The 24,704-nt window shown below is 45.4% G+C and overlaps 1 protein-coding gene across 1 annotated transcript in view; it reads left to right on the top strand.

The window, feature by feature from the left end:
- Nucleotides 1–1,649: 1,649 nt before the first annotated feature.
- LOC130127126 (potassium voltage-gated channel subfamily H member 4-like) overlaps nt 1,650–24,704 on the top strand; it is a 72,518-nt gene continuing 49,463 nt past the window's right edge. Inside the window, exons 1-4 of the mRNA XM_056296699.1 lie at nt 1,650–1,725; nt 19,760–19,993; nt 22,036–22,167; nt 22,962–23,095. Coding sequence (XP_056152674.1) covers nt 1,650–1,725; nt 19,760–19,993; nt 22,036–22,167; nt 22,962–23,095 — 576 coding nt within the window. The remainder of the gene's footprint in view (nt 1,726–19,759; nt 19,994–22,035; nt 22,168–22,961; nt 23,096–24,704) is intronic.

Here is a 24,704-nt window from a genome sequence, read left to right as displayed (position 1 = left end):
TTCTCTGTCCGTGGCTAAACTGTGTGGTCTGCTTTAGAGAGAAAGAATTTAGATGATATGTTAGTTTGGTGTGTTAAGCATCGGCTCTTCATGGAAAACATTCTCATGGTTTATCCTTTTAATCCGCTCTTAGCAACTTTCATCCCCAAGCCTTAATTCTCTCATAAGGATAGGGCCTGGGAGGCCACCAGAGAACTGCTTCTTCGAGCAAGGCTGAATGAATGAATGCTCGAGTGAGACACACTGGAAACACATTCAACAGGAATGATATTTTTACCTCTTTGTTTCTCAACTCCAGCAGATGCAGCTCCGTATTAGAAATATTTGTATATATGTATATATATATAAAAAATCCATAACTAAAACAACTTGTAATTTGTAAGTAACTGTGACAGATTTAACCAACCATAATTGCAAGTGCAGTGCTGTATGTCTTACAGCAGACTTACTATAAACCAAAGTATATACAATCCAGATCACATGCACCCCCTCCCCCACCCACATGCACACACACACGCGCACATACACGCACATACACACTTTCAAAGAGCCCCTTACATCAGATTCCCATCCCTCAGAGAATACATCATAGGACAATGGAGTACAGTCAGATGGAATACAATAGCCAGTGTTGATCGATGCACAGGTAATCCATCTTCCACTGGTTTGCAGACATACGCACAAAACCCATGCGCTGGTAGTAGTACTACAGGGAGTGATTGTGCTGTCAGCAACTCAAAAGCATCGCCCCTCTCTTTTTCTCTTTCCCAGTTCTCTCTTCCTCCCTCTTTCGTTCCCGCTCCCTCTCCCACCACCTCCCCCTATCCTCCAAGCCGAGAACAGGTTTCTATAGAGAACACGAGTGTGTGAAATCCAAGCATCTCATTGGCTGAGATGTCATGGGAGTGGATGGTAGGGGGGAGAGAGAGAGAGAGAGAGAGAGAGAGAGAGAGAGAGAGAGAGAGAGAGAGAGAGAGAGAGAGAGAGAGAGAGAGAGAGAAAGATAGTAGAGGAAGGGAATGAGGCATAGTGAGAATGCTTAAGAAGATGTAACTACTCTGCCACAGCGCAGCATCTTGACCGAACACAGAGCCAGGGAAGCCAGAGGTGGAGAGGCACACAAAGAGAGGCAGAAAATACACTTTGCCTTTTTTTTTCTTTCCTTTGTCTTGAAGATTCTTGGTTTCCAACAAATGGAAACCACAGTGGACTTAACGGATAACTTCCTCCATAGAAACTGGAAAAATCTTCCCAAATGAAGAGAGCAGATAAGCAACACCTGGGCTGATTTAACATCAGGTCTCTGAATCTTAACATCACCAGGACCTGGTAATTCTTTGCTGGCTGAGCGACCACTGCCCTTTACTCTTCCAGCTACCTTCTTGGGCTTCTGGCACCCAAACCTGTGCATTGCTGGAATGCACTTTTCTTATTCTCCCTAGCAAGCGCTGTTGTACTTAACGGAGGCTTTTCATGAAGAACGGTGGCTTCTTTTAGATGGTTGTCCCCCCGCCCGACAGTGGACTATCCCCCCAAAGTCCCCCACAGACCCCCCCCCTCCCCCTGTCAACTCTCGGAAGCCCCCTCTGTGCACCTCTGGGATGGTGTGACTGTCGGGTAGCTGTTGGCCATCCCAGCTCTGGGTCAAGATGCCTGTGATGAAGGGGCTGTTAGCCCCCCAGAACACCTTTCTGGACACCATTGCTACTCGCTTCGATGGCACCCGTAAGTACGCTGGGGCAGTGACACACTGGCAAACACACTGAAACTGAATCACCGTGGTGCTCAAAAACGGCAAACTGTAGTTCTTAACCAGTGTCTGTGTTACAGCACTACCTTGTGCACCATGCTCATATAGCAATATGGAATATTAATAGAAGAACAGTGGCTTTAAAATTGCTGAAAACACCTGTGCATAGAATTTGATTCTAAGCTTAAGCATACAGTATGTGTATACCATTCTAAACGGCAAAGCAGACTTGATTGAAAATGGTCTTTGCATACTCACAGGGCAACTATCTGAAATGTGAGCTGTACCAGGGAGGACCATTTGCATGCACCCTGCTTGCTGTTTATATTGCCTCAGAGCCATTGTACAAGCAAAAAATTCTGCATCACCTTTGCATCGTCACCTGTGCGATCCTGGATAATCAACATGTCATATTTATGAACAGGTTGCTTTGACGGATCCTCCGTAAATAAATGTGAGTGAGCATAATATGGCCAAAGTGCCATCTTTTCAGTCAGTGGCATTGGGATTCAGGCAAAGTCATTATCTGTCCAGATCATCGTCTTCAACATCATCAGTGTTGTGCACCATTGCTCAGGTAAAACAGGAAAGGAGTAGTGCAATGAGCTTCAGAAACCAGTTTTTAAGCTTGCCCTCCCACATTTATAAAATTAGTTTGCTTTAAAGTAGTCAGTGTATCTGTTGGTTTGGTGCCATTTCTGCATGACTTGTCTCTCTTGTTTTGTACCTTGTCGCACCTCAGGGGAGGTTGTGGCTCTTTGTAAACAAATACCATGGGACGTCTGTGTTTGTTTGCTTTTCGATTCAGCCCATCTTTCCAGCTGGCCATAGCATGGTTGAATGACTGACAGACTCACAATCTATCTAGTTTGAGCCGAGTTTGATTGTGCCACCTCTGGTGGGAAGTAAACATAGTAAAGACAGGGGCATTACTGGGTGACTGAAGGAGTTGTCAGTTGTGAGACACTCTAATGAGGTCCTAGAGGATTGGTCCTGAGCTTAAAGCATATAGACACACAACTGATCAGGGACTGTTTTCAGGTTCAGTTATGAATTGACTTATCATATGAAATCAGCCTGGGGGCAAATTAAAGGCACGTCTTTGAACAGGCCTGGTTTAATTATGTTGCCGACTATAGAGGCATGCATTTGAAGATAAGAACACACGTAAAAAGAGATGACAGGGTGGCAGGCATTTTCCAATATATCAAAAGCCTGAATTTGCATCACAAGTTCAATAACACACTACACACATACCTCAGTATATCATTCAATGAATGTTGCATATCTAAAATAGCTGTTCATTTTCGGAATGTTACCATCACAACCAGGTGAGTTAGTAGTTAGTGAGACTGTCTCTCAGGACCCGGGTTCGGGCACCATTGTGGACAGGCATCTGGTAAAGTGCCTCTGAGCAAAGTGGGGCAGGGGTGGGGGGCATGCAATGCAAAACACAGTATTCCACAACATCCCCATGCAATTCATGTGGAATATGATGAAGAGGCAATCCGGCTTAAAACTGATAGCCTGTAAACATTTGCATTTCATCCTAAATCTGCTACTCACCATATTACAGATGTGGCACTGTGGCGGCACGGCAGCCCAGTAGTCAGCACTGTTGCCTCACAGCAAGAAGGTCCGGGGTTCAAACCCCAGGCTGTCCCAGGTCCTTTCTGTGTGGAATTTGTATTTTCTCCCCGTGTCTGCGTGGGTTTCCTCCAGGTGCTCCGGTTTCCTCCCGCCATCAAAAAGATATGCATGTTAGGGTTAATACTCATGTCTGTGCCCCTGACCAAGGCAATGGAAAGAACAGCTGGAGTTGGGCCATACAATAGGATGGGTTAAATGCAGAGAACAAATTCATTGTAAGAATACAATTCATTGTAAGCATACAATGTCGAATAAAGTGGCTTTCTTTATACTAGATTCAACCTTTCTCTGTTATTATCATAACTGATCCCTTATAGCTCCCTCTCTCACGTCATTGACTCCTGCTGATCTGACAATATGCAGATACCGATGCCCATGTGAGCTCTCAGAGTGTGAAAGCATCATAGGGGAATGCTGGGGAGTAGTTTGGCTTCCATCTCCAGGGGTCACAGCGTTACAATCCCCGAGATTCACCACATCAGCAAAGACCAACACAGCCTCGGGCAAGACAACTAAGGTCACAGCCACTGGTTAACGTAAAACGTAACATTTTAAAGTTCGACTTTTGTGACATTTCTGGTGACATTTCACGTTTTGTCACTTTAGAGTCACACGACACAGCAGCAGGCTGCGTTAGGCCTTCTCCTGCCACGTCATAAAACTTTGCCGACGTGAACGAATGACTGCAATTATACATGCACCTGCCAGATAACAGCCAGTCAGAATAACGGCTCTGGACGGGAAATCTGCCAGCAGCAGCAGGATACGTGCTTTTGAAAGTGCTTTCCAGTTTAGGCCTTTCCAAACTAGTTTGAAAGCCAATGCAAGGATCAAGCTCCTTGAGGAATGGCAGAACGCCCGAGGCTCAAAATAACTTCCTTCCTGTTGCCGGGGAGACGGGGTCCTGCCATTTCCGATGGACGATGAACGAGCTTTTTCAGTTTGTTTAGTTCGCTAAAGAGTCAAACAGGGACCCTTTAACTTGTAACGTAAGTGAAGGACTTTAAAAAAAAACATGTTCGTTGTTTGGGAGGGCGGGTCTTTAAACTTTCCACATTTTAGGTTTCGCAGCTGAGCCTTGCATTTCAGTATCAGCTCAACTTCCCCTTTTTCACCTCCTGCAATGTTTCCTTTTTTCCTCTTTTTTTTTTTGGCCTCAGAAATAATCTCACAACAAAATCCCAAGGCTGTGGGATTTGTCAAGATGTGAGGTTAAAGTGTCAAACTAGCCAGCTTTGTAGGACCATGAAAACCAAGCTCACATCCCTAGTAGGCCTCTAGTCTTGTCTTAGACACCTGACTCTCACCACTAGCTCACCCATATACACACAAAACTGATTTTCCGCCGGGTATTTTCTCCCCTTACATGTAAAAAGATCAATATCAAAACCAAAACACATTTCCGTTTGTCCAGCATGCATTTCTGCAGTTCCCACGGGGACATTATTTGGGCCAGATAAAAGCTGAGGTTTTTGCTGCAGTTTTAAGGGAGCCCGCTCAACTCTCACAGCATAACAGTTAGCTCTGATCTTTCCATGGTTACAGGCAAGTAGAAACAAGCGTTTAACTAAGTCAGATAGAGGTGTCCGGGTGGCATGGTGGTCTATTCTATTGCCTACCAACACGGGGATTGCCAGTTCAAATCCCCGTGTTACCTCCGGCTTTGTCAGGCGTCCCTACAGACACAATTGGCCGTGTCTGCGGGTGGGAAGCCGGATGTGGGTATGTGTCCTGGACGCTGCACTAGCACCTCCTCTGGTCAATCAGGGCGCGTGTTCAGGGGGGAGAACTGGGGGGAATAGCGTGATCCTCCCACGTGCTACATCCCCCTGGCGAAACTCCTCACTGTCAGGTGAAAAGAAGTGGCTGGTGACTCCACATGTATCAAAGGAGGCATGTGGTAGTCTGCAACCCTCCCGGGATCGGCAGAGGGGGTGGAGCAGCGACCGGGACGGCTCGGAAGAGTGGGGTAATTGGCCAAGTACAACTGGGGAGAAAAGGCAGGGAAAACCTCTCCCCCCCCAAAAAAAACTATGTCAGAGAGACACTTTCAGTCATTGTAATAACAACTCAACAAACTGATCTGGGCGTGAAAACTGTGGAAGATCGTTTGAACAGAAATCAAACACTCAACGGAGGGTATCCATTGAGCTCGTTGTGGTTGGTCACTCTTTTTCACAGTCATAGTTAATATCGATTAGGCATTTTGAGGTGTCCATTAAAATTCAACTAATTCACTGATTTGCTGCTTTGCCAAGGTGCTGTGATGGTGAAAACATTTTTGCTCATTTTTCAGAGAATGAAAAGGAAAAATGTACAAAATGTTTCATTTCGACCCAGCCTGAGCAGACAGGTATTTATATTATGAGTCTATGTGTGGCAGTGAGGGCCGATGCTGTATGCTGGTTTACGTTTATTCAGAATTTCCAGAAAATAAACCCTGTGGTTTTGCTGTGGGTGGCAATGTGCTGGTCCTAAACAAAACTAGATGTAGCTTGGTTAGTGTCATTTTTCATGTTTAAAAATTCTGTAGTCTCATAAAATCTGTGTCCTATTTATTATTTTTAATACAGTTACTAACTCCATGGCATTTTAGAGACGAGTCCTAATTTTCTGTTTTCTGGCTTTGGATTAGAGTTGTTATTTTTTTTTATGAATATTGATTTAACTGTCTTGGGAATATAGGATTTATGAACTATTACCTTTAAATGATTGCTACAGTTCATTTTACATTTCCAGCTCTTTGTCCGAGAAAATTGATTGTTTCCAGTACATAGACTGCTGTGCTATAGGTGAAATGTCAGAAGAAGTTAAATCAATCACCTTTGCCAGGACACAGCATTTGACTCGTAGTAATATCAGCAATCTGGTTCGCTGAGGGATCTGAGTAATCCTGCAGATAGATATGTGTGTGTGTGTGTGTGTGTGTGTGTGTGTGTGTGTGTGTGTGTGTGTGTGTGTGTGTGTGTGTGTGTGTGTGTGTGTGTGTGTGTGTGTGTGTGTGTTGCAGCGTGATCATTATGATCCTTTTCTCCTGAGGTAGAAATCCCCTTTTCACTTGCCTCCCTTCTGCGCGGAGCTCATAGTGCAGGGGTGAGCTATGGAGCGGCGCCCCCCAGAGTGGGAAGGGATGCAGTGTCTTGATCGTGCACACCTCAGCAGGACAGATGCTTGCGAACACAAGGGCTTAAAGTCAAGTCTTCCTTTGGGAGGAACGGTCGGACAGTCTCCCTGCTATGCCACTTATACCGACAGGTGTGCGCGAGCGAGCACACACATACGCACACAAACACAAAGCGTTGCAAATAAGATATACAGCAGAATGCTAATGGCAGCGGAAAGAGTCAGCGGAGAAAGTTTAACCAAAGTGTCTGTACTGCTCTTAATGAGTATGTGTGTGTGTGTGTGTGTGTGTGTGTGTGTGTGTGTGTGTGTGTGTGTGTGTGTGTGTGTGTGTGTGTGTGCGTGTGCGTGTGCGTGCGTGATTTAATGTGAGTATATGTTTTACTGTGTATGTGTGTCCCTCACGCCCCCTCCCTGCTAGCTTAGCTCCCTGGTGCGACCTCCCCAGCAGCGTTCTTCCACAGTGACAGCAGCCTTCACCCCATGAGGCAGCAGGACCATGGGGCAGCTGCACCCAGAGATAAGAGCTGGCTTTATTTTCTCCCCACACGTCTTTTCAGTCAAAAGGTGACTAAAGGAACCAAAGGGGGAGAGGGCGAGGAGAGGCAGATTGAAGCGAACGGTACTCATTGTAAGCCAGATGATGAATGGGCAACTGCGTAGGCCAGAACAGAGGAGCTGTCCGTACGAAGTGGAGGCCTGGCGGACAGCTGAAGCTGCTGGGCTGCTTAGTTCTGCTTGTTTGAGGCTATTACTTGTCTGTTTGTGTGTGCACGTGTGTGTGTGCGTGCACACGGAAGGGGGCTTGTACTTGGTATTTTTCCTTTGGCACATGTCCGTCTTTGATGCAGCGACTGCATTAGTTCGACACATCCCACCGCACAACAAAGAGCTTTGACCTTTGCTTGTTGGACTCACTTCACAACACCCACAGCCATTTTGTGGAATTACCTGGAAATGGTTTTCTTTAGCCAGCAGTCTCCTCACCTTTCACACAGAGAACATCTAGGGCAGGGGTCGGCATCCTTTACTATCACAAGAGCCATTTTTGGCCAAAAGGGGGGGGGTCTATCTGGAGCCGCAAAACATATTTGAGCCTTCACAGAAAGAGGAATCGGTTCGTGTGGACACAACGTTTATCGAGAGAAACGTTTCATCACTCATCTAAGTGACTGTCAGTCTCAAGGTCACTTAGATGAGTGATGAAACAGTTCTCTCAATAAACGTTGTGTCCAGATGAACTGATTCACCTTTCTGGAATTTTCTTACCTGGATTATTGAGCATGCATCAAGGCGTATTTGAGCCTTATAATGAGGGTAAAACAGCCCATTAAGTGTAAATTAGCCTATCAACATTACTAATAGGTCTAAATGAGCATTCATGGGTGTCCGGGTAGCGTAGCGGTCTATTCCGTTGCCTACCAGCATGGGGATTGCCGGTTCAAATCCCAATGTTACCTCGGACTTGGTTGGGTGTCCCTACAGACACAATAGGCCGTGTCTGCGGGTGGGAAGCCGGATGTGGGTATGTGTCCTGGTCGCTGCACTAGCACCTCCTCTTGTCGTTCGGGGCACCTGTTCGGGGGGGGAGAGGGAATAGCGTGATCCTCTCACGTGCTACGTCCCCCTGGTGAAACTCCTCACTGTCAGGTGAAAGGAAGTGGCTGGATGTTGTGTTGCTGTAAAGCTCCTTGAGGCAAATGTGTAATTTGTGATATTGGGCTATACAAATAAAATTGACTTGACTCCACGTGTATTGGTGGAGGCATGTGGTAGTCTGCAGCCCTTCCCGGATTGGTAGAGGAGGTGGAGCAGCGACTGGGATTACTCAGAAGAGTGGGGTAATTGGCCAAATACAACTGGGGAGAAAAAGAGAGGGGAAATCCTAAGAATAAATAAATAAATAAATGAGCATTCATTCATATGTTTTACCAAACGTGGCTAGTCTGCAGGGGGCTATTTATGATTATTTGGTACTTTAACTTTGCATTTCCATTACAATATGTTTTGTTGCATGTATGAAATTATAGTGCTACGACAAAGAAAACCACTTACATTTTGTGTTATTTTCATTTGGGATGTTATTACTGACAAAACATAAAATTGAACAAAAGTCCAGTTCAGTACGAGTTAATCCTCTTCTTTTGTCCTCAGCCACGTACAGCAGTCAGCCCTCAGGCCTGAGCATAAAACACAACAGCTAGGGGTCATTGAGTTCATTAACAAAATCACAACGTGCTAAAACAGATACTTTGTTGCAAAATAATGGTCTATTCAAGGATAGCATTCTCATCTGTTCTCACAGAAGGCCTACAACGATGATAAATGGAAAATAAAACGTTAGCAAAATAGCTGTTTTTCATTTCCATATAATTTTTTGTCAAAGCCACAGGGAGCCACTGGAGAAAAGAGACGCGGGTGGCTGACTCCCAGCCTAGGCCATGTTCGAGTTTTAAATTGACCTTTCGAACCCCTGATGATTGATTGGTGGAGTGTACCACAACCTATTAATGATCCTTACCGCTCTCTCGCTGTGTGCCTATTCAGCAGACTAGACTGTTCTGATGTCAATGTGTGATCTGTTTCTCAGCAGGTCTGCAACGTTTACATGTGGCAGTGACCACCTCAGAGAGTAATAAATCACATGTTGAGCGAGTCATCACCATGCTCTTTCAACACCGCTGGCTGGTAATTAGTTCGTAAAACAATAGTCAAGCCCTGTGGGCTTTGACTGTCACCTTTACACTGCTTTTGCCCACAACAGGACCATTGCAACACAGACTGAAGATGTCGGATGTTTGTTGTTAGCATTAGCATGTAGCATCGTGATGTCACATGATTGCTGGTCAGTACAGATGTGTAATTAAAGAAGTGGGTGCAGTGGGGAAGCCCCCCCCCCCAGCACTGTCCCTGAGAGGATTAGGGTCTAAGTATTGAAATGTTCCAATCACATGTGCTTGCACACACACGCACTCGCACGCACAAACACACACAACTGTACAACAGTGTCTGAGACAATCACAGCCATATAAACACAAACACACAAATGTTTACCATCTCTTTCAAGTAGGATCCATAGATGCTATACAGCCAGTGTCAGTGAAAAAGAGAAAAAGGGGTAACGCTTTACATGAAGTGCTTATATCAAATGTTGGTTAATAGGTAATGATGCCCTTATAAATCCTTATAAAATGTTTATTAATATTATTATAAGACTATATAAGTGATAGTAATAGCATCATAAACACATTTTCAGCCAATACGTAGGTGAGGTCCACAAAATCTACAAAACCTAATTTTTCACACTTGTCTTAGGGTATAAATCCAATATGCATAAAACTTTGCATGTAGCATCTAAGGACCCTCATGATTAAGTGATTAAAAGAATTTTGATAATCCAAAAAGTGCAAAGGCCATGACTTATAGGGGGGCTTATTACCTATTAACTAACAGTTATTATAGCCTTATTAACACATATTAAAGTTAATAAGCATTTTATAAGGACTTATAAGGGCCTTATTACCTATTACACTTGTTGTAACACTTGTTACATGCACTTAATGCAAAGTGTCACCAAGGGTTGGTAATTTTGTCTCCCAGCCATGGAAGGTTACACGAAATGGTCCTAACAGAGACGGGGTCATGACATAGGTTACCACCCACTCAGGACTGAGATTTTCCTTTGGGCAGGAAACTAGACACAAGTAGAAAGCAAGCCATTGAGGGAATGCTTAGTATGGCAACCAAAACATAAGTCCCTCTAGGCTCAGTCATGGATTTATTTTGTCCTGCAAGCCCACTGCACAATCTATTTTTCTGTGTTATCGCTCAATCCTGAAAGATTCAAAGACATGCAAAAATTCAAGATGCGCAGCTTTAAATTTGCTGCAAATTACTTTAGTGTTTGGCACATTGTAAAATGAAATGTATACACATCATGCCTATGCAGTGTAAAAACTCTGTTTCTCATGTACTTTTAGGCCTGAAAAGTAGACTTCTTTTTTTTTTTTGGAAACTTTGGTGCCAAGTGCAGTCATGGCTTTGCTGCCAAAATCTGGGTATCTGAGTCATAGGTTTGTTTTTTTCCATTAAGTGAACTGATACATATGAATGACTAAAATAGCCCAGTCACATTCTTGGGTTTTCATACTTTTGTGTCATCGTTATATAACAATTGAATCCCCATTTCTATAAAATTGGCTCAAACTAATAAGTGACACAGAGTTACTGAAAAAGCGAACTGATGTAGAGAATAACTCATTTGAACAAAAAATTACATTTTGGAATGAAGGAAGTTTTAAATGTCTCCTGATGGTGGCAGCGCATAGTCTTTTTCATACAGTCAGAACACGGTTAGTGCAGCTAGCACCGTTAGCAAAGTTTCATGTAGTACTTGCAAATTTTCATGTAGTACATAAAAGTTATTTGTGGTAACACGTTGGTGTAGATACAGTGTGATTTATGACTATACCTGCCCTTGACCTATTTGAGCGACACATTTAGGGATGCTGAATAGAGATTTCTCTATTCTTGGGTAAATATTACATAAACTACAGACGAATGTGCTACACGAAACAGTTGCACTCTCAACCCCAGCTGGCTCACTAAGTTCTGCTGGGGTGTTAGTTCTATAAAGTGGTGAAAAAGAGGATGCCCTCTCTGTGAAAAAGAGGATGCCCTCTCTGAGAAAGTAAAGATAGGCTATTGAGTCTTTTTTGTTTTTTGCCATTGTTTCTTGGCCTTTTTCCTCGATGCGAAGAGCGCCTTATTGCCTGAGAGTTCCTTTACAGGCAAGTCAAGACTGCAAAAACATCCATACTGTAGCTCCCAAAAATGACAAAACATTGCATCTGTACATGTAAAGAGCCATATTAAACTGTTGAGCTTTCTTTTTTCGATTTCTCCACGTTGGCATCTTGGGTCCAACTTGGGAGATACAGCACCAAGCTTCCGCTCTCTGCTGTTATTTTGGTGATGGGTCTGACAGCCACCCGTCTCTCTCTGTGATTTTACAGTGATGGATTGTTGCCGCTCACTGCATACCCACGAAGGAATGTCACTGCTGAGTAAAGAAGACATCTCCTGCAGACTGCTTTCTGTCACTGGCAGCCAATTAAAGGCTAGTCTGTGCATAGCGCAACGGCAGCGGCTTAGCGTCCTTGTAGCATCCGAGCAGACTTCACACCACTCTGTTTGCTTACGTGCCGTTTCTTTTCTTGGCGTTCAGATGAAATGGAGAATGGTATGTTCTCTTTAACTTGTAAAAAGAAAGTCACTCAACGTGAGGCATGATATGATGCCTACATGGTGACTTAGGTGACCAAATGCAAAAAATAACCCAAAGATGGTGTTGCGGCAGACAACGTTTCCGTTGTTAACGTGTACATTTTACTTTGAATATTGAACATCTCTGACTTTCTGTATACCTCAAACATACCTACATTGGACAGGCTGTGCATCTGTCTTTTCTAGAATGTGTGTTGCCTCTGGATGACTGACTGATTACCCATGTATCAACTATTGCACATAAAATGGCACCCGCATTTTTTTGGTCAACCATTCCATGCCTAAACACGCATTTTTGTTACACTGCACTTTAATGCGAAACGCGTTGCACACAAATGACTTGTTCCATTCCCTCTGCATTCTGACAGACAAACGCCATGGAAAATTATTCCAATGGGAAATTATTTTGGTGTCGGTAAAAAGACTTGTTGCGGCAATTCTTGCCTTTGCTTATTGAGCTCACACTGAACATTTAGGAGTTTCACAATGGCAGTGGCCACAATGTCATTCTGCCGCTAGGGGAAAAGTCAAAACTGAGTCAGCATATCTAAATATAAGGTCAACATATGGGTGCCACTACGTTCAGAAAGTCTGGATGGCCTGTGGGCATAAGACAGGCCGAGTGTCTGCCTGTCGCTACATTGAGCTGAATGCAATCCCCAATCCCCAAAGGCAGAAGGCTGGAGCCACATTACGTCTATTGGCACTCAGCTTGAATGAGTCAGAGTACAGGCAGGAGGCCTGCTAATGAGGAGTATATCGTCTATGATAAAACATATGCGACAGTAAACTGGAGAAAGGGGAAAAAAGTTTTTTTTTATGTTTTTATGTCAAATGGACAGCTTACATATCCACATCTACACATGTATTCGAGGTTACTCAAATCAATCAAATCTTAAATCACAACTGGTCATTTGAATGTCAGAAAAATTTTAATTCATGTGAGTCATGTATTTAAATGTAAAAAGGGCTTAAATAAAACCATTTCAGATTGAAAATCATCTTACCTCGCAGAGCTTTGACACAAGTTTAAAGAGCATATTCAGCTTTGATACTACAGAGGTAGAATGTCATATCAGCTCAAAGAGCACCAGACCCAGACGAAAGGTTGACATTTGTATCCTGTGGGACCTGGCTGTACTCTAATTAGTTTGCTTGGGCTGCACTTTTAAAACCATGATAGGAAGCTATGGCTCAATCGTCAACAGTTTTTGGTCCCATAGTATTGAGCAAGGGTTGAATTCTGATCAGGGCTTGGTTACTGTCGCAAGGCTAACGTCACTGGAGGGGTTTTGGATGATCAGGCAGACACGATTAGAGGTTAACACAGGCTTTATTTAACAATGTCTCCCTCTATTTCTCACTCCGCTCCGCTCTGGTGCTGGAGCCGCTGCCTCACTCTCTTCACTCAGAGCTTCATGTGGCGTGGCTCCCTTCTCTCTGTTTGTTTTGCCGTGTGTTCCGCCTGCGTGTTGATCAGCATCAGTATCAGTCCAGGACCCAGCTTCACTGCGGTATATAAGCATAGATGTCAGTTAGGCAAAAATGAGGCTGATCGCTAATCAGCTTCCCTATTAACAGAAGTGTCTGCTCTCCCATGAACCATAGCCCCTCTCTCCGCTTCTAGTTGACGCTAAACCACACCCCACTACCACATATCCTCACCACCCGATTTAGGCCGGGGTAACATCCAGCTGACAGCTAACAGCCCCCCTCCCCGTGAGAGAGGAAGTTGGCCACGACCATCTGCATCCCTGACCTGTGGATCACCTGAACTTAAAAATCTGTAATGCCAGATGCCAATGGGTGATCTGTACATTGGCATCCATCATGTGGTAGAGCCACTGGAGCTGGGCATGGTTTGAACAGGGGGTGAATGAGTACCCCAGGAGATAGAAGTAGAGGGTGCCATTGACCCATCTGATGGCTGGGCACTCCTTTATCATGGTGCTGTACTTCCTCTCACTCTCTGCCAACTTACGACTAATATACACCACCAAGTGATCGACTCCTTCCTTCCCCTGGCTGGGCACTCCTTTTCTCCTTTTCCACAGTGCTGTACTTCCTCTTGCTCTCTGCCAACTTACGACTAATATACACCACCAGGTGATTGACTCCCCCCTTCCCCAAAACAGCCCCCAGCCCTCTGTCCGACACGTTGGTGTGCAAGATAAATGGGAGAGATAAGTAAGGAGTGTGGAGCAGTGGCTCCCCGCATAAGGCTTGTTTAACCCTCTGGAGTGCCACCTGACACTGCTCCATCCACTGGGTCAGATCTGAGGCACCCTATCTGGTGAAGTCACCCAGGGGACTAGTTAGTTCGGTAAAGGCGGGGATGAACCACCTGTAGTAACTGCCAGTCCCAGGAATGCCCTCACCTGCTTTTCATCTCAGGATTTGGGCTGGCCATGATTGCTGCAGTCCTATCTACCTGGGGATGCACCAGCCTAAGTGGTACCCCAGATACTATACCTCCTGCAGCTTCACCGCACACTTCTTCATGTTGGCTGTGAGCCCCACCTGCCTCAAGGAGTCACGCACCGCCACCACCTGCCACATATACTGCCCCCAACTGCTACTGTGGATGATAACATCATCCAAGTAGACTGCAGCATACGCAGTGTGTGGCTGCAGCACCTGGTCCATGAGGCATTGAAACATGCCTGGAGCCCCAAATAGCCCGAATGGAAGTGTCATGAACTGGTACAAACCATCAGGCATAGAGAAAACAGTTTTTTCCTTAGACTCTGGTGACAAGGTAATCTGCCAGTAGCCCTTGGTTAAATCCAGCGTTATGAAAAAGCTAGCAGAGCCGAGCCGCCCAGGAGTTCATCGACCCACGGCATTGGATAGGCATCAAATTTTGACACATCATTCACCTTATGGTAGTCTGCGCAGAACCATATAGACCCATCTGACTTATGCATGAGGAAATTGGGGCTACTCCAGTCACTGCTAGACTCTTTTATTACCCTCATTTCCGGCATGGCCTTTACTTCTGCCTGAACAGTTTTCTTTTGTGTTTGGGCAGCCGGTGCGGATGTGAGCACACACTCACACCTGGTGATGTCGCTATGTGGTGTTGTATGAGGTTTGTGTGCCCTGGCAGGGGGGAGAACACATCAGCAAACCACTGTTGCAGTGAGGCTACCTCAGCTTTCTCACGGGTCGAGAAATGGTTCTCACAATGGAGGGAGGCAGGATTGTTCGATTTTTGCACCTCCAGCTCTAACGCATCTCTCTCCAATACCACTGTGGCCAGAGAAACTGGAACTGCCTCTCTCTGTGCTTTCATGAAGTTGAGGTGGTAAAACTGTGTTGTCCCTCCCCAATCATGATGCACAAACTCATAGTCGATATCCTTCACCCACCGTGTGACCACGAAGGGTCCTTGCCACTTGGCAGGTAATTTGGAGCTGGACCTTGGAAGTAGTACAAGCACTTTATCTCCATCCTGCTCCTCTCTTATGCAGGCATTACTGCCATTCCTAGGCCTGGAGCAAATTGTCTCGTGATAACTGGCTTCCCAGCAAACATGCCTCTTTGGGGCCCATGTGGGGCCACTGCGGGCAGGAACAGAGGGGTGGGCCCCGTTACCGGCATGAAATGCGGGGCACGTGTGGGCCCCACACTAAAGGCCCCAGAGTGGGCCCTTAGTGGGACCCATTGTGGGCCCACAGCATGCCCATAGTATGCCCACACTTTGGGCTGGGAGCAGTGGTCCCACATGGGCCTATAGTGCACCATGTTTCCCTGGTATGCTAGTGACATTTATTGACAGCCAACTCAAACAGATAAAATGAAGAAAATATAAATTATACGTAGAAAGAATTTATTGAAAATTGGAAACAATTGGAATTGAAAAACAAAACTATATACCAAATTAAATGCTTTTATAAAACAGAACAACAAACAGAGAACCACATTTGAACACAATAAGAACATTAAATCTAAAAAAAAACCAACCATCAAATCTATTTATTTTTTGCTCCTTCTGCTCCTTCCTCCATCCCCATCCCTGGCATTTCTGAGCCACATTTTGATGGCAGCTGACTTAGTATTGGGACACAGCCACTATCTCATCCCTCATGCACACATACACTACTGATTCCAGTGATATCCACACCCCACGCCTTGTTAATGTTCAGTTAACCATTCAATTAATTTGCTTTTTGTTAAATAAATTACTTTTGTCATACCGTTAATATGGTGTCTCCTACATTTGTCTTGGCACAGAAACCAGGTTGTGACATTTGATAAATTGCTCAGTTTCCTTTACTCCCTTACTAGAAAAAGCCAGAAAGATTACAGCAGCACCAAACAGCCCTGCACATACTCAATGACCTTGCCGTTTCATACCATAGCAGCACGGCTGCCATAATGCTTACATTGGAAAAACTGGAGACAGGGCAACCACTCACTTTCTTAAAGTACACTGCTCAAAAAAATAAAGGGAACACCTAAAAACACAATATAGACCTCGATGAATGAAATATTTCAGCTGAAAATCTTTATTTATTAGACAGAGGAATGTGTTTAGAGCAAAATAACCTAAGAATGATCAATGGAAATCAAAATCATTAGCCCATTATGGTCTGGATTCAGAATCATACTCAAAATCAAAGTGGAAAATGAGAACATAGGCTGATCCAACTTCTATGGAAATTCTTCAAGACGATTCAAAATGAGGCTCAGTAGTGTGTGTGGCCTCCACGTGCCTGTATGTACTCCCTACAACGTCTGGGCATGCTCCTGATGAGACGACGGATGGTCTCCTGAGGGATCTCCTCCCAGACCTGGATCAGGGCATCGGTCAACTCCTGGACAGTCTGTGGTGCGACATCGCGTTGGCGGATGGTACGAGACATGATGTCCCAGAGGTGCTCGATTGGATTCAGGTCTGGGGAACGTGCAGGCCAGTCCATAGCATCAATGCCCTCGACATACAGGAACTGCTGACACACCCTGGCCACATGAGGACGAGCATTGTCATGCATGAGCAGGAACCCAGGGCCCACTGCACCAGCATATGGTCTGACAATGGGTTTGAGGATCTCATCCCGGTACCTAATGGCAGTCATGGTACCTCTGGCTAGCACGTAGAGGTCTGTGCGGCCCTCCAAGGATATGCCTCCCCAGACCATCACTGACCCACCGCCAACCGGTCATGCTGGAGGATGTTGCAGGCAGCAGAACGTTCTCCACAGCGTCTCCAGACTCTCTCACGTCTGTCACATGTGTTCAGTGTGAACCTGCTCTCATCTGTGAAGAGCACAGGGCGCCAATGGCGAATCTGCCAACCAAGATGTTCTCTGGCAAAGGTCAATCGGGCTGCACGGTGTTGGGCTGTGAGCACAGGCCCCAATTGTGGACATCGGCCCTCATACCATCCTCATGCATTCTGTTTCTCACTGTTTGAGCAGAAACCTGCACATTAGTGGCCTGTTGAAGGTCATTTTGTAGGGCTCCGGCAGTGCTCCTCCTGTTACTCCTTGCACAAAGGACCAGATAGCGGTCCTGCAGCGGGGTTGTTGTCCTCCTGCGGCCCCCTCCACGTCTCCTGGTGTACTGGCCTGTCTCCAGGTACCTCCTCCATGCTCTGGACACTGTGCTGGGAGACACATCAAATCTTCTTGCCACAGCACGCATTGATGTGCCATCCTGGATGAGCTGCACTACCTGAGCAACTTCTGTAGGTTGCAGATACCACCTCATGCCACCTCTAGTGGTGAGGGCACTAGCAAAATGAAAAACTAACCAAAGATCGGCCAGAAAAGATGAGGACAGGCAAATGGTCTGTGGCCACCACCTGCAAATCCATTCCTTTTATAGGGGTTGTCTTGCAAATTGTCTAATTTCCACCAGGTGGAAATTAGACAATTTACCAACAGGTGAAATTGATTCACAAATCAGTGTTGCTTCCTAACTGGACAGGTTGATATCTCAAAAGTGTGATTGACTTGGAGCTACATTGCATTGCTTATGTGTTCCCTTTATTTTTTTGAGCAGTGTAGATTTGATGCCTGTGTGTTATCACGTGCTGCCCTATATTACTCCCCTTTCCTTTGACACCCCACCTAAAGTTGAAATGCCAATTTGAATTTTTTTTAAATTAATCGGGGCTTGGATCAACCTATACAGGGTTAAAACACTAGTGTTCTTTCTCTTAACTATAATATGTAACAGCTGCGACAAACCAAAAAGTTGAGATGGTACTTGTCTTGTTGGATGGGCAGTTTTAGTTAAGTTTGGGATGGACCGGTTATACCTTGGATAACTTGTTTACATTTTACTGTCATTTTTGCAGAGGTCTGACTATATGCAGCATTGGGCATGGGTGGTAAATAAAAAGTTTGAGTACTGCTTACCCTAAAGCAGTTGTAATCTTAAAACGTTTTAACTGTACTGTCAACAGGGGGTTGACCTCAAAGGTCAAAACTGCTGTGGGCCCCGCATGGGCTAACCCACAGAGGGCCCACATAGGTGCCTCAAAGGTCAAAACTGCTGTGGGCTCCGCATAGGCTGAACCACATGGGGCCCATATGGGCTTACTGTGGGCAAGAGCACAGTTGGGCTTGCCCACAATAAGCCCACATAGGGGCCTCAAAGGGCAAAAATACTGTGGGCCCCACATGGGCTAACCACATGGGGTCCATGTGGGATTAGTGCGGGTTTGCCCCTGCCCACATTGCCCCACAGTAAACCCACACCTACCCACAGTGGGCCCGCACAGGCATGTTTGCTGGGTTAGTGTATGGAGTTTTACTCTCAGGTCCAGTACATACGTATTTCACTTTGTTTTTACTGGTGCTCTGACTGCTCTCCTAGACACACACCACAACGAATGTCGCCTTGAATCCCCGGCCAGTAGAATTGAGCCATTATCCAATCGAGTGTTTTATTATGTCTGAGGTGACCTGCCATGGGGTTGTGATGAGCCGCCTGGAAGATCAGTTCCCAACGGCTTTTCGGTGCTAACAACTGACTGTTTCCTACCCCTTGTTTGAGTGTCACGACTCACTCAATACAACTGGTTTCTAATGAATGCAAAATAGGGATGAGTGAGCACGGTGTTCAGGTGCACCTGGTGACCATCAATGGTAATTACACAGTTGAAGGCAAAGCGCAGTGTGTCATCCTGAGTCTGCTTGATGAGGAAGTCCTCAGTCGGACAGACCGGTGGAGCCACTGTAGACTCTCCCTCGCCTGACTCGGATGAGCTCGTGTCACCACTCTACCGTGCACCACTCCCACTGCCCTGGCTGTCGCTCTCGCAGCCCCGCCTTCTCCCTAACCACCCTATCAAACCCCGGCCCATCGGAGCCGAATAAAAGGGGCTGCAACAGGCAGGAACTGCATCCTGGACTTTATGCTTTTTCCCACGATATCTGATTTCGATGGTAATCACCAGATACTTGTGCATATCCCCATGCACACACTGTATTTCCACCCACTAGACCTCCAACAGTGCCCTAGGCCGAAGCAGGCATCGATTGATCAGAGTTTGTGTGCAGCCTCAGTAACACGGGCTTTATTTAACAATGTCTCCCTCTATTTCTCACTCTGCATGGGCTCTGGTACGCTCTGGTGCTGGAGCCACTGCCTTTACTGTCTTCATTCAGAGCTTCATGTGGTGTGTCTCCCTTCTCTCTGTCTGTTTCATCATGTGTCCTGCCTGTGTGTTCGTCAGTGTCAGTACAGGACCCAGCTTCACTGCAGTATATAAGCAAAGACTGTCAATAAGGCACACCTGAGGCTGATCACTTATCAGCCTCCCTACTAACAGAAGTATCTGCTCTCCTACAAACCTTGCCCCCCCCCCCCAACTAATGCTAAACCATACCACACCCCCCACTACCACAGTTACATACCCACCTCGATGACACTTCTGCTCTGGTAAGCCCTCATTGCTCATAAAATATCCTTACCTTCTCATGTTCCCCCTCACAGACAGCAATTTCCTGTTGGGTAACGCCCAGGGCCACCGTGGCTATCCCATCGTCTACTGCTCAGACGGCTTCTGTGAGCTGACGGGCTTCGCTCGCACCGAGGTGATGCAGAAGAACTGCAGCTGCCATTTCCTATATGGGGCTGACACCAGTGAGCATGTGGCCCAGCAAATGGAGAAGGCTCTGGAGGGCAGAGAGGAGTACCAGGCCGAGGTCCACTTCTACAAGAAGAATGGTAAGTGGGTGGAGTAGTGGGACTAGAGAAAAAAACGAAAATGTGGTGCTTTGTCTTTCTTTTTGGTTCAATATTTGAAATATATTTATTTATAGCTTGCAACCCTCACCCTGTAGCCAGACTTAAAGACAGTAGTGAAATTTGAATGCTTCAAGGTTAGGTGACAAAGATTTAAAATATTTGATGTAATGATACCAATTTGATCTCCTACCTTTCACCTTTTTTGCCAGTTTTTTCAGAGGTTGCTCACATGCCCTTCAACCATTTGTATCACCCCATGATTTTAAGGGATTCAGTGAAAGTGTCACTTTTTGCCCAAAGTGTGTCCTTACATTTTATCTAATGCCTGCTGGGATAGGCTCCTGCCCCTGCAGTTCTTACTTATGTTAAATGGACTGAGAAAATGAATGACTGAATCAATATTATGGTAAGATTTGAGTTCTCCATAGTGTCAGCTGTTGGAATCAAAGCAGTGTCCTGATGTAACAGGAGTTGCATCTTGCACCATGTTGTGACATACGTCTCATATTAATATTGCGCATCATGGCATGGATCCACACATCCTCTGCCTGTGTGTTATTTCTGTCTGTTATCTGGGTAGATGTATGCACTTGTGCACAATGCACATCCTTTTTTTAGTGGAAGCTTAGAATTTGGTGTTAAAAGCTTCAAATTTAACACCCATATATACGTATCCATGAGGGTTAAATTGTAGTCCAGCATAATCCAGCATAATCCAGCAATCTTAGATTCTCTCTACAGGGACCTATACTTTCAACCTCAAAAGAGTGTAAACCACCGTGTGTTTAATTGGGTGGGATGGTGGCGCAGTCACCTCACAGCAAGAAGGTACTGGGTGCAAACCTCGGGGTTGTCCAACCTTGGGGGTCATCCCAGGTCGTCCTCTGTGTGGAGTTTGCATATTCTCCCCGTGTCTGCGGTGGGTTTTCTCCAGGTGCTCCGGTTTCCTCCACTATCAAAAAGACATGCATGTTAGGGTTAATACTGCTGTCTGTGCCCCTGACCGAGGCATGGCAGGACAAACTGAAGTTGGTCCCTGGGTGCTGAATGGTGGCTGCCCACTGCTCCTAGCTACACAGCTAGGATGGGTTAAATGCAAAGCATAATTTCCCTTCAGGGATCAATAGAGTATAGCAAAATCAAAAAAGATTAAAAAAATTACCATAATTGATTACCAGAACTGCATCATGGGTGATGAGCAATGTAGAAACCACACTCATATATTGATGAACAAGCTGGATCTGGCAGATGCAACACAACACACAAACACTGACTCACACATACGTATTCTCCCATTTTCATATTAACATCCAAAACACAGCCCCTCTACAGTCTTTCCTTCTCCTATATTTTGTGTCTGTCTCTGTCTTTACCGCTCACACACACACACACACACACACACACACACACACACACACACACACACACACACACACACACTCTCTCTCTCTCTCTCTCTCTCTCTCTCTCTCTCTCTCTCTCTCTCATTCTCTCATTCACCCACACATATTCACAGTGAAACACTATTATAGCAGTCTAACATCTGTTTGGCAGCAGAGAACATTTTCTGTGGTTGCTAATGAGCTGGCTGGCTTGAGACAAGGTGCTGGATCTACGCTGCTCCCTGCCCTGCCCGACTTGTTAACTGTCCCCTCTCATCTGAAATGTGACTTTCTCTTTCTCTCCCTGTCTATCTGTCTCTCTCTCAGCACTACTGCAGAACATGATCCATTTTTCAATATATGAAGGTACAATGTACAATGTGTGAGGTCCAATTCAATAAAATGTGCGGTATTTGCCAGTGTGTTCCAGCTGAAGACATACCTGGGGTTTATTAGGGAGAAAAATTGTGTCTTGACATTTTTTACAACTGTTTGGTTGATATCTGTCATCTTGTAAGGATGTACATTTACACTGGATATGCCTGTTGCAAACAAGACCTCATATGATTGGATTTTTATCCATTATCAAAAACAGATAAGAGAGGAAGTGAGTCCTGACTATTGCTGTTTGTGTTCCAGGTATGGCCTTCTGGTGCCTGTTGGACATCGTGCCCATAAAGAATGAGAAAGGAGAAATGGTTCTCTTCCTGTTCTCATTCAAGGACATCACTGAAACTCATGGAAAAGGCCACTACAACAGCAAGAAAGAGGGTATGCTATAATACAGGTTTACAAAAAAAGGCTTTTATTTGTTTATTTTGGACATGATTTATGATTTGGCCACCTTCTGGCCCCCCAGCTTTCATTTCCACCGTGCTGTTCTGTTCATCTATGTCACATTCTACCGAGTAATTTTGTTTGGGCTAGTATTCATCCATTGCACCCAGACAGGGCTTTCCATAGGGGAGTTTGATTTGGACAGTGGTGTGTCTTCAGCCAGAACCTGGACACAGTCTGGTTCAAACACCCAACACCCTGCCATATTGTTTTTAATACAACTGAATGAATATCAACTGGCAGACCATCTCATTGATGGATGTGCTTTCACTTTAGATATCTGATTTTAAGTGGACAATATATCATGTTAAGTGTAAGAATGCAACATTTGTAAAGTCAGTGTGAGGGGTAATCAAGGCCACCACTGCAACTTTGTTTTTTGTGTTCAGAATTATCAGAATCAGAATTATGTTTATTGGCCATGTAGGTGTGCACATACATGGAATTTGACTGCGCTTTCGTGGCTCTCTCAGTGTACTTAACATAGAATAACAAGACCACAACACAACAATCTTCACATATATACACAAGGATTGACTTATATAGGCGAAATAATAGGTGATAAAGTGCAATGGTGCAGAGAATATATCAGAGATGCTGAAATTGAAGTACAAAATTATCTCAGTGTCTAATTACAGATTATTTTAACCCAATGCGGTGACTGAGATGCACTGATGTCTTCTGTCTGTCTGTCTGTCTATCTGTCTGTCTGTCTGTCTGGGCGACAGTTTCAGAGGACAAAAGACGGAACAGGAAGAGCAGCTCTCACTTCAGCGAGGCCAGGAAGCGTGGGCGCACCATGCTCTATCAGCTGACAAGCCAGTTCTCCAGAAGAGGCAAAAGAGAGGTCAATCTGGGCAACGTGAGTACCTGCACTCCATGGGCACTCTTCTCTACTGGCCGATTGCTTAATGGTTGCGAGCGATTGACTATGCGGTTACTGTCGTGACATTTTCATGCAAGACTTGTCAACCACCCTCAAGAAGATGGTGTTCTCAAAAATAGTAAGGAGTCTTATGGAGATCCACCACAGAGATGCCCTCATTCTTGCTGTTTTGCATTATTGAGGTTGATATCTAAAAAGGTACTTTTTCGGGAAGACAGCATGGCGTAAGCTCTGACCCAGGATTGTCTCATGTACGAAAAGAGGTAAAATGTGCTGAGTGGTTGGCGCTTGGCATCAAAAATCCTTCTTCATTGAGAGCTCTGCATCAAATAGCTAAATAGCAAAGTCATTTTGGGAACAACAATTTCTGGGAGATCTGAGGCGGTATCTTTGGGATGAGGTCATTTGCACTGAGGCGTTAAGGTTTGTTGAGGGGGCTGATTACATCACCTACATTACTGTTTATGTGTGTGTTATGGTGCGGCACTTCCTAACCAGACATCCTGACATCATTCTGCTTCTTCTCAGATAACCTTGCCTGCTTAGACCTGTAAGTAATGCACCTCTGTGCCAAATAAGCAAATAAAAAAGTAAAAAAATTAGGTTCCGTCCATACGGATTTCCAAACCGTTTTTAAAGCCTGTTCATATAAAGATGTCATTTTGCCCTTGGAATTACTTGCCCTCATCTGTTTTGCAAGACTGTTAGTCTTCAAGGTATTTCTGGAGGGTATTTATGGTGGCATAGCTAGGTAGGATTTATTTCCCCCACTTGTCATTTTGCTGGCACACTTACAGAGAACAAAGGCTTTTCATCTGCTTTGGAATAATAAAGTGGTTTTACCCTCCGAGCCATGTTATTCATGCAGGCAGGTTACTGTTTTGACCTCAAATACAAACCATAGCAGTTTGCAGTAGGAATCAGGACTCAGGAACAATTTGTTTGTCATTTCATCTAATGGACTACGTACAAAAAAGAAACGAAATTCCGTTTCCCCCAGCCCACAGCACCACCAAAAGCAGAGTACAAAGCAAAAAAGAAAAAAGCCCAACAACACAGTCCACCCAGTGCAACACAGTCCAAAAACTCCACCATCCAGAGAACGAATGCCAGCCAGGATGACTGTCGGAACTGCCGGTCTGCATGGGCTAGCAGTTAGCTTAGCCTGCCCGTCAGACCGCCCTCGGTGTCCCCTCTTCAGGCGCAGCACCAGGCAGGGCCGTGGTCCCCCGGGCCCATCGGATACAGCAGACCAGGCTCCCCCAGCCATTCCAACACCAGCTCTCCAGCCAGAAACCTTCGACACACCTCCTCCACACTCCACACAATGACACAAATGCAGATGCAGACAAAGACACTGCACAGTCGACGCTAGGCTAGGCCGCCGCCAGACCACCTCGGTGTTTCCTCTCGGGCAGGGTTGTGGAGTAGTGGTTAGCTTAGCCTGCCACGCTTCTGCATATCATCAGACCGCCCTTGGTGTCTCCTCCTCGGGCCCACAGGATGCAGCAGACCAAGCCGTCCCAGCCGATCCAGCGCCAGCTCTCCCAGCCAAGCGAAATCGAAGATCGAAATAAAAACTTCA

This window comes from Lampris incognitus, chromosome 17, assembly GCF_029633865.1.
Source record: "Lampris incognitus isolate fLamInc1 chromosome 17, fLamInc1.hap2, whole genome shotgun sequence".
NCBI classification, from domain to species: Eukaryota; Metazoa; Chordata; class Actinopteri; order Lampriformes; family Lampridae; genus Lampris; species Lampris incognitus.
Note: the sequence above shows the minus strand (reverse complement) of the source record. Positions and strands in the feature narration are given on the sequence as shown.